The sequence below is a fragment of the Limulus polyphemus genome, unplaced genomic scaffold (genome assembly GCF_000517525.1).
Source record: "Limulus polyphemus unplaced genomic scaffold, Limulus_polyphemus-2.1.2 Scaffold6308, whole genome shotgun sequence".
Lineage (NCBI taxonomy): Eukaryota > Metazoa > Arthropoda > Merostomata > Xiphosura > Limulidae > Limulus > Limulus polyphemus.
In genome coordinates this window covers 12,697-22,833 of record NW_013671918.1, presented here as the reverse complement: position 1 = coordinate 22,833, position 10,137 = coordinate 12,697, and the positions used below count along the sequence as shown (strand labels likewise).

The following is a 10,137-nucleotide window of genomic DNA, read 5'->3' as shown; positions in this document are numbered from 1 at the left end:
CTCCTCATCGAATACACTTACTTGTATGTTGTACTCTAGGACTTGTATTTGACCTAAAGATGAATGATGGAATAGTGTAATTTACTTCTGTACATAAATTTTGTCTCACTGTATTTCAATGGGCGGCTTTTAAAAGTTAAAACTGCAAGCGTAATACACACAAATAACGTAACACTGTGTCGTATTTACTTAACGTAGGGCAGTTGCGCTATATCCTAGGGTAGGGCATAATTATTCATTAAGAGGCATTATAGGCCAGAGAAAATTTTGCGCCCCTTCACACCAGCGCCCGTGGGCGACTGCCCCTTGCCCCCTCTTGCTATGCCACTGAATACAGATGACCGGTAGTGTACATGTAATCATTTCAAAATTTGTGAATGTTCAGAAAAGGTACTAAAAATGATAACGCAGTGAAACAATAATTGGAAATCAGTTTTTTATAGTGTAACTAGCACTAGATGGAAGAAACACTATACTACCATGATCAACGACTTTTCAATAGGACAGAAGACTGGAAGGCAGAAAATAAAGACTCAAAAGATGCCTGTAAGATGTCCTTGATAAATAAGGAACTCCTAACCTATCCTAGAAACTATAATTTCTAGCCACTAATTTTCTTATGGATAAAAAATGAAAAGTTTTAAAAAAACTTTATGTTAACACTGAAATGTTGCCCTACCTTTCTCACAGTCTGTGTTATCTTTGTAATCGCACTCTTTCTTCATTTTGTTGAAAAGTAGTCCTACCGGGCATGACATAGTGTAAGGGATATTGTTGGAACATTGTATAAACCAGGAGCAATCTGGTTCATACGGGAAAAGGCCTTCTGTGGTTGAGCACCTATAATTATCTGGGATAGGAGGCCTGGTGGGGCACGTGACATGCTCCGCGTGGTCGCAGGACTGTATTTCCTGATTGAACAAAAGACCATCAGAACAGTTTTTAGAAAAACCTATTTTGTCCACGCACGAGAGATAGCGACCGCAGTCCACTCTGCTAGCAATCATACAACACTCACATGGGCAAGGATAAGTTGTAAAGTTTGATGTTGCAAAGCTCATCAACAAAATGCAATTGGTCACTGAAAATAAAGACACCGAAAAGACATGTTACAACAATACTTTAACACACTATTGTGTTACCGTTTAAACAAGACTTCTACTTCTAACACTATTATGCTACCGTTTAAACAAGACTTCTACTTCTAACACTATTATGCTACCGTTTAAACAAGACTTCTACTTCTAACTCATTATGTTACCGTTTAAACAAGGCTTCTACTTCTAACACTATTATGTTACCGTTTAAACAAGACTTCTACTTCTAACACTATTGTGTTATCGTTTAAAGAAGACTTCTACTTCTAACACTATTATCTTACCGTTTAAACAAGACTTCTATATCTAACACTATTATCTTACTGTTTAAACAAGACTTCTACTTCTAACCACAAAACGTTATTCTATTTTATTCTTTACACCTCATTGATCTCATTTACATTTTACAATACACTTTAGGATATTATCCTTAAAACCCTTGTAATTTTAATACCCATGTAAGTTAATTTATTTTAAACCTTATTCATCTTGATATTTATAATTTTTCAAACCCAAAAGATCTACCTGATCACGTTTATAAAACGTATAATGGCGTTTGTGTTTGATTCACACAGAAACCTCAACTCACTCACTGATTGTATTAACATTATTAAACATTGTTTTGTTACTGTGCAAGAAATTCATAAGAGTCGTCTACTATTGTTATTGTGTTTAAAACCATAATGATGCATTTACTATTCCAAAGCAAATCATTGCGTTATAAAACTCTAGACATTCCGCTGCCACCTATATAAATATCATGAGTCATAATATTTCTGCTAGTGGACAGTAACGCATTTTTTTCATTAACATTTATCAGACCCAGATAATCCTGGTTCTATCCTATAACAAATATTGAATAATTATGTTTAAATTCCTAGTAAATCCACAATACTCTAGCATTACATTTCAGATCAGTGATTCAGCGAATATCTCACAAAATACTTTTGTTACTACGTCTAAACGCAACGTAATTCTGTTACTATCCCATGACAAGCGTTTTTATGTTTTCTATTTTAATCTGGTATTTTTTTACTTATAACATATTATTATAATTGCCTTTTTTAATTCTCTTCTTCAACAAATAATTATTGGACGCCCTAAAATAGAAAGTAAAGAGCCTTTACGGCTGAAGGATAGCCAATTCTAATTTGATGACAGAAGTTATTTTCTTCGTCGTTATCCTTTTATTTCTGAGCTACAGTTAAATAGCAGTGTAAAACAGTGCCGCTCTTGTGGTCGAAAGTTTAGGGATCAATTTCCTTAAATAACATGCATTTTAATCACCTTTTAAGCATACGAAAATCTGTAAATTAGGATAACGGATAAAAAGATTAAATTATTGATAATGTGTGAGTGTCCTACATTGATGATAAAAGCAAATATGTTCATAAATTATAAGTGAAACTAACTCACCCACTCCGATAAAACGAAGTTCAATGATCTGCTTTAGTGACATCTTGTTAACTTTTTCTGCACGATTTTCCTCTCATAGAAAGATGGATATAACTTTGATACAGTAACTTTCACCCTTTTATATTGTAGATGTTAGTTATCACGTTATTATCGTGCGTGAAAATATGTCTGGTTATCACTGGCAAATAAGAAATTTGATTCTGAATGAGACGAATTTTAAAAAATCATTATTCTGAACTAAGTGAAGTGATATGCAAATAGAACGAACTGCTTACGTCAATGATATATATTTTATTTAACACAGGTACACGCACAAATAGATTAAATCATTTATTTACTTACGATAAGATCGAAAGGTTCTCGAGATATATGCAATCCAAATTTCTTTTGTTGATTTGAGGACAGACTTCATTAAAAACATTGTACTTTTTCTTTGTCTGGTATTATTAACAGATAAAAAAAACTTCCAGATTTTACTCGAATAAATTGTTTAAAAATATTTGCCAAATTAATATGGTAATAAAGTTAGTGAAGTAAATAAGTTTGACCCAAAATATTTACAACTAAATTTAATTATCATTTTATAAGAAAAAAGTAATATGATTTGTTTGTTTGTAGTTATGCTCACCACGGGTATCGCTCTTCAACAGGTGCAAAGAAAAGGCGGATATAAATATTTTTAGTAGACATTTTGTACAACATATTAAAAGCTTATCAAAATCTAAAAAAAAAAACTAACCTTAGGTCATAGAATAACATTACAAATGTAATGATAGTATTAAGTACAATAAAGTTGAGTCCTAACTAAACAAAAGCAAAAAAACGTCCACAAGTTATAGTGTTAATTTATCTCTTTTATCGAATATAAGCCATACTTAAAAAAGGCTTAACTTATGTTAGATCTTAGACAAGTGCATTTATAAATTTATTTTGTATTATTCTAGAAATCCTGTATTTTAAGAAGAACTTTTGAATAAAGATACTAGTTTGACTGCAAATGTTTTGCAGGTCTGTGTTGGTCTATATATAGTTCAAAACGTAGTTTCTAAATACTTCTATGCTACAATAATTTTAGTATATCTTTCCACTTGTAATATATTTTAATTTTACATAACCTTTGTATAGATTTCATAAGTTTAACTATATTTTAGCTTCACCTTTTCCCTCGTTTTCTTATATATGTACATAAACATGTGCTGCTGAATTCCAGTGCTGGTCCTAGCTATCATAAGGCTTTGTACAACGTGTGAGACCCCTCATGGTATTCGATAACAATCAAATATTAAAATAACTAATTATAGTAAAAATATTTTAATAGTAGCAAACATATCTGTTTAATGCATGGATCTTGAGTGACTAGTGAAAAAAGGGGACACTGTTCTGTCAAAAACAAAATCCATTTGTTGAAAATCAGAAGTCTGCTACCTCATTCTTTCCACAAATTTTAGGAGAAGGCAAGCACACATAAAAATAGATATTATTACTTTATTTACATACTACCGCCATACATCATTTATAAAAACATTCAAAACATCTGTACACATTATATTTTAGACGAATTTTACTCAAATTGTACAACAGAACAATGTTGTACATTCATTAGGTCAACCACATTAGTCCACTGGCTTAGGGCCAAATTTTAATGAGATAGTGACACACACTGGATTAAAGCATCAAACTTTGCACAAATGATATTTAGGTCCATAGCAAACATTCTGAAGAGGGTTTCCCGGGCTGGGTGGCCTAGATCAAGGTCAGGTGAAGGTCAAAGGTCACATAGTAAACTATGAAACTGCATATTGTGGTCGTCGTTTCCAGTCTAATTGTGTATTTCAGTTGGCCTGATACCAGCAGGAATATTGACGAGAGGACATGTATAACTACAAACATTTTCCTCTATTTTCAGTTTGATGAATGCAGCTCCTAAGACAGGTATAACAGACTGGGAAAAGTGCAATTATCTGTGGAGGTGGTGATGACTCAAAATGCCTGGCAGACAGATTGGATGACAAAGGAATTAATTCCTATGATGAGTTTCTGCAGAACGTAGAGGGATTCTTACAACTTCAGTCACTTCCTGTTGAGTTAGTTTGTACTGAACTGGACACTATTGCAACACCATGCGAAATGGCATAAATCATATCGACTCAGCTTTTTAACTCCAAGTTGGAAAGGATGTGAGAGTGACATGGAAACAACAAAAAAAAGTAATGGTTGCGAACAGGTTGAGAGGAAGTCTAAACGACAATCTCAAAAAGGATTTATCAGAGACTGCATTTTTTTGTAGAAAAACTCGGGGTACGTTGAATACTTTCTTTACTTCGGAACTAGATAAGAGCGTGAGAGAGATGGTTACAAACTGGAAGATAATGTTGCAGGAGGTGAACTGGTAGCAATCAAAGCTAAATATCACAATAACCGTCTCAGCTTGAAGGAGGTCACACGTGAGAAGAGAGGGTAAGAGTAGGGAGAAAAGTTTCTCCCCTGAGACAAAGATCCCTATACATTTTTCTGGATTTCTACAGGACCCAAACAACAAAGCAGGGCTGTTTGCACTGCTGACGGAAGATGTAACTGCCTGTGATTACCCAGCAGGAAAATAAGTCTATACTACCTCTGGACAATCAGTTGTGTACACATTCAACAGCTAGCTAATGCTAGCATCCGTTCACGAGGAGACTGACACTGGAATATGTTTTCATGTTGCCATTGCTGTGTAAAAGGGTGCAAATATTAATGTAATCAGCACAGTGGACACAGTTTTGTTGTAATCCTGGTGGATATATTCTTTGATTTGAAAAAGCGACATCTTTCTGAAAAGCTCTGGATTGCCTTTTGAAAAGGAAAGAACTTCAGGTACTATCATATCAGCTTCATCTGCCTTGAATTTTATCAAGAAAAGTTCAATGTATTCCCTTTGATCTATGTCTTTACTCGGTCTGATAAAACATCACAGTTCAATGGCAGGGCAAAAAGTCATCTTGGGAAGCATGAAAGACATTTTCCTCAGCCACTGAAGGTTTCAAGTTCTCTGCACAGCATCCCTCTGAACAATTGACGGTAAATTCACCTAGCTTCAACGTCATAGAGCAATTCACTTGCATTCTGTATGACAGCTCAACACGATGTAGAAACGTCAATGTCCTGAGGAAGGAACTCTTTCCACGCAAGGTGTAACTGATGCAAAACCTTCAACTAACACACTCGGCTCTTATGGAACGTGTAAAGTGGAGGGCATACCAAGCTAGCATCTGGCTGACAAGCTTTCAAACTGAGCAGAATATTCCCTATTCAGATGCATTTGGCTGGACTAAGAAGGACAGCAGGTGGAGAAATTCTTTGACGACCTTATCTGAGTTGCCGCAAAAAGCTGCAGGCAACTCATCAAGTATGGCTGTAGAGCTGCAACACTGTCCTCAAAGAGATGTATGTGCAGGAGTACAGGATTTCAGTGTATGGCACTCTGCCATTGCGGAGGAAAATGTACTCAGTGAATGGGAGTCTGCCAAATCTAGCAAACCGTTATAATGCTGAAGACACAACTGGGAGTCTGTCAAATCTACAAACCGTTCTAATGCTGAAAATGCAATGGACGGTTTGTCACATCTAGCAAACCGTTATAATGCTGAAGACACAACTGGGAGTCTGTCAAATCTACAAACCGTTCTAATGCTGAAAATGCAATGGACGGTTTGTCACATCTAGCAAACTGTTATAATGCCGAAGACACAACTGGGAGTCTGTCAAATCTAGAAAACCGTTATAATGCTGAAGATGCAACGTAGGGTTTGTCAAATTTAGCAAACTATTTTAATACTGAAGATACAAATGAGTGTCTGTCCAATCTATCAAAGCTTTCTGACGCTGAAGATACAACTTGCAGTCTGCCAAATCTAGCAAACTATTTTAATACTGAAGATGCATATGAATGTCTGTCAAATCTAATAAACCGTTCTAATGCTGAAGATGCAACTGAAAGTTTGTCAAATGTAAAAAATGTGCAACACCAACAGGAAATCATAAAGTACAATACACACTAAACATTGTATCTTGGTATTACATACACACACACACACACACACACACACACACATATATATATATTTCAATACAGACATTTTCTACAAAATCAACGTTTTATAAAATAGTGCTTAGCATGCTTGAGAAAACTACATACACCACATAGCAGTCCTGTTTTGTTTTGTTTTTTCGTTTTGTTATTCGACGGTGCTGGCCAAATAGATCTAATTGATATCAAAGATAACAGAAAGAATCTGAAATAATATAATCCCTTTGAAATAATTATCTTAAGAACACTGACACATTAGTCCTTAATGTTACAGCAGTAAGTTACTTCTCCTATGGTTTAGCCCCCCAGTGGCACAGCGGACTTACAATGCTAGAAACCGGGTTTCGATACCCGTGGTGGGCACAGCACAGATAGCCCATTATGTAGCTTTGTGCTTAACTTCAAACAACAACAAACAACCTATGGTTATAAAAACATTTTAATTTGATTTAAAAGTGTGTTTTCTCCCAATTATTTCATTCCAAACCGAGGGTCTGAAGGGCCATTACAGAGATATAATGAAATTGGCAATTGATAGTACATAATGAATGTGTAAGTGTATCAAAAGAAGAAGACAGGCGTGTGGACGATGCGATGATTTGGAAAGGAAATTTCTTTGTTTTTCAAAGACAGAACAAATAGGCGAAAATTAGAAAGTAACAAGTACCATTCAGCTATTTTGATATAGATAACTGCATAAATTTGGCATTTAGGATATCCACATGGTTAAGATAATCAAATGGACTTAACGTAGAAGTTTAAGAAATTATCTGCTGGTGGCACTAGTTTCTTGGAATACGATCAGGTGGACACAAGAGCAGTGTCATCGATATATTGCTATAATTGAACATGATGGATCGATTTAGGCATAAACATAAAGAACATACAGAAGAGGTTATAGAACAGAGCCTTGAGGAACATCAGCAGAAAGGTTGAAGGATCGAGAATGAGTCCTCTCATAAGAAATAGCTGCACATTTCCCACATATAAATGAGTTTCTAATTCGGATGTAGGCAAGTAATAGTGTTCAAAATCCAAAAGTAACGTAAAAGAAGGCTTTTTAGTATTATAATGATTGGGAATAAAGTCTGATAATTTTAGAAGTTGATCCATTATCGATAGCTAGGAATGGAATCCTACCTGGTAAGAGGTAATGGTCAATAATAAATCTGTGGAGTCGTTGAACTAAAATGCGTTCTAAAATTTCATGGAAGACACTGGCAAGACTGATAGGACGATAAGAACCAGCATTTATTCGAGGCTTATTGGGTTTTAGGAAGAATAAAATAATAGACATCTCCAAAGAGAGTGTACGAGTCGTATAGAACTTACAGTCCATATGAGAAAATAAAAATTCCGAAACGTGTAGTACAGAACTGGTGGCCAGTAAAAAGTGAACTGGTTGATTGAAGCATAAAACATAGTGTGGACGAAGTTGAAGTGTTTGACACTGTTGTAAAAGAAGGAGGAATGACAAGCGATGTAACTTCGTCATATGATGGCGTGGTAGCAGATTCAGGAGAGTGTAGGATGATCTAGTTCCAGGGAAACAGTCCAAAAGTAAGAATACTGGACGACATGGAGTTCTTGGAATCATTCCTGGGTCTGGAGCAGGGCTAAGCATAGTGTTTAGCAATAAACAACTCTCTTAGCTCAGCCATACAATAGCGATCCACCACAGCAGACAAACCATGATGCATCCAGTACAATTGTACATATAAACCCCGAACGTCTACTAACCCAAACTAATTCATAAGCTGTAGAAATTATCTACAACAATAATAAAACAAATATTAAACTCGTCAACTGGATAACTTCACTCAGTAGCAACAATCGTCACAAAAGCTCAACAGTTGTTCAGTTACATCCAGTGAACATCCTTTAAAAGAATGGTATCAGATCGTTATATCTCCTCAATTAGGGTTCTTATTATTGTATATAATGCTTTAGGTTAGCAAAGCGTGATCTGTTATTCGGTATTTTTTGTGACATTATATCACAAAAGAACTGATAATTTTTTTTTCTAACAAATCCTTTACTGGTCCTGAACAACGGGTTTTCAATAAAGATACCATAATACCATCTTGACCGTACATCTTACCAAAATAGCATCTAGACTTCACACGTTGTTATTATGCTTCTTTTTTCTGGAAACCTTTAGTACAGGTCAATAAAGAAATGTTTTAAAAAATCGTCGTCAGTCTTATTATAATGTAAATTCACACAATCTAGAACTCTCATTGTCCGACTGAAACATAAGGAAATTATGAACGTTATTATTTCAAAGCATTATACTTCATATACGAATGACATTTCATCGAATCTTTTGTCCATCATCGCCCAACCTAACTGTGCAAGTTTTGGTATTGAACAAATGCCCTTTCGGCATGACGTGTAGGAGACAAAATACAGTTCCAGAAACAAAGCTTTAACCACTAGACTACCGAGACGTGCGTGTAAGTGACTGTCAGCTTTTATTGTTTGTTTGGAGTTAAGCACAACGCTACACAATGGGCTATCTGTGCTCTGCCCACCACGGCTATCGAAACCCGGTTTCTAGCGTTGTAACTCCGCGGACATACCGCTGTGCCACTGGGGAGGGGGGGCAGTTTTTATTGAGTGACTGCTTTTTGTTTACTGGAACAAATGGAATGATATTTGCTATATACGAATATATTCTTATAACTTGGCATAACTTTTGTGTTTGTTTCTTGGATTTAGCGACAAAACTACACGAGGAATATCTACGCTAGCCGTCACTAATTTTTAAGCCATATACTGGAGGGAGGGTAACTAATAAATACAACCCTTTGCCAACTCGTGTAGTACTCATAATGGGATTTGACCGTCGTTCTTATACAACACGGCTTCAAAATGCAAAATTTTTGTTTGGACGGTAACGGGACACGAACCACAGAACCTCATCTCCACTCTCCGGCGCCTGTTTAATATTCAGCCTTACTGACAAAAAAATGGAATCTAATAGGATTCTGGGATTCCAGTTCCCTTGACATATTTCTCATGAAAGCTACTGCTGATTTCGGGATGTAGCGGGAAAATTGTGAGGTTTGTCAATTTCAAATCCCGTTTATTATTTTTTAACCGTTCAAATGTGTGTGTGTTTTTTAAAGCAAAGCCACATCAAACTATCTGGTGTGTCCACCTAGGGGAATTAAACCCCTGATTTTAGCGTTATAAGTCCACAGACTGACCGCTATCCCACTCAATGTTCATCGTGATGGCTTTTTTTATTCAAGGGATTCTCTTTCATAACAATAATGTTCACGTTGTGAGTGATGAAATATCCCCGAAATGGTTTGAAATATAGGTTCGAGCCCATTCTCTCCAAAGACGATTTTTAAGTTTCCAGAGACAAATACTGTATCGTTGGCACTGTATCATTAAACAATCTCGTTGTGTGAATATCCTTCCTCGGATAGGCTGTGACGTTTTCTTCCATCTATTTGTCTGTCTCTGTCACAATGTCGAAGCCTTTGTATAAACGCATTACGTTTGTTTGACGCTGTTTGATTGGTTGGATAACAGCCAAAAAAC

General features: G+C 35.8%; 1 protein-coding gene across 1 annotated transcript in view; it reads right to left on the bottom strand.

Moving 5' to 3' along the window:
• The window catches only part of LOC111089458 (protein obstructor-E-like), a 23,565-nt gene that overhangs the window by 9,134 nt on the left and 4,294 nt on the right, over window positions 1–10,137 (bottom strand). Inside the window, exons 3-4 of the mRNA XM_022401996.1 lie at window positions 2,514–2,691; window positions 680–1,081 (exon numbers count right to left, since the gene is read on the bottom strand). Coding sequence (XP_022257704.1) covers window positions 680–1,081; window positions 2,514–2,556 — 445 coding nt within the window. The 5' untranslated portion in view covers window positions 2,557–2,691. The remainder of the gene's footprint in view (window positions 1–679; window positions 1,082–2,513; window positions 2,692–10,137) is intronic.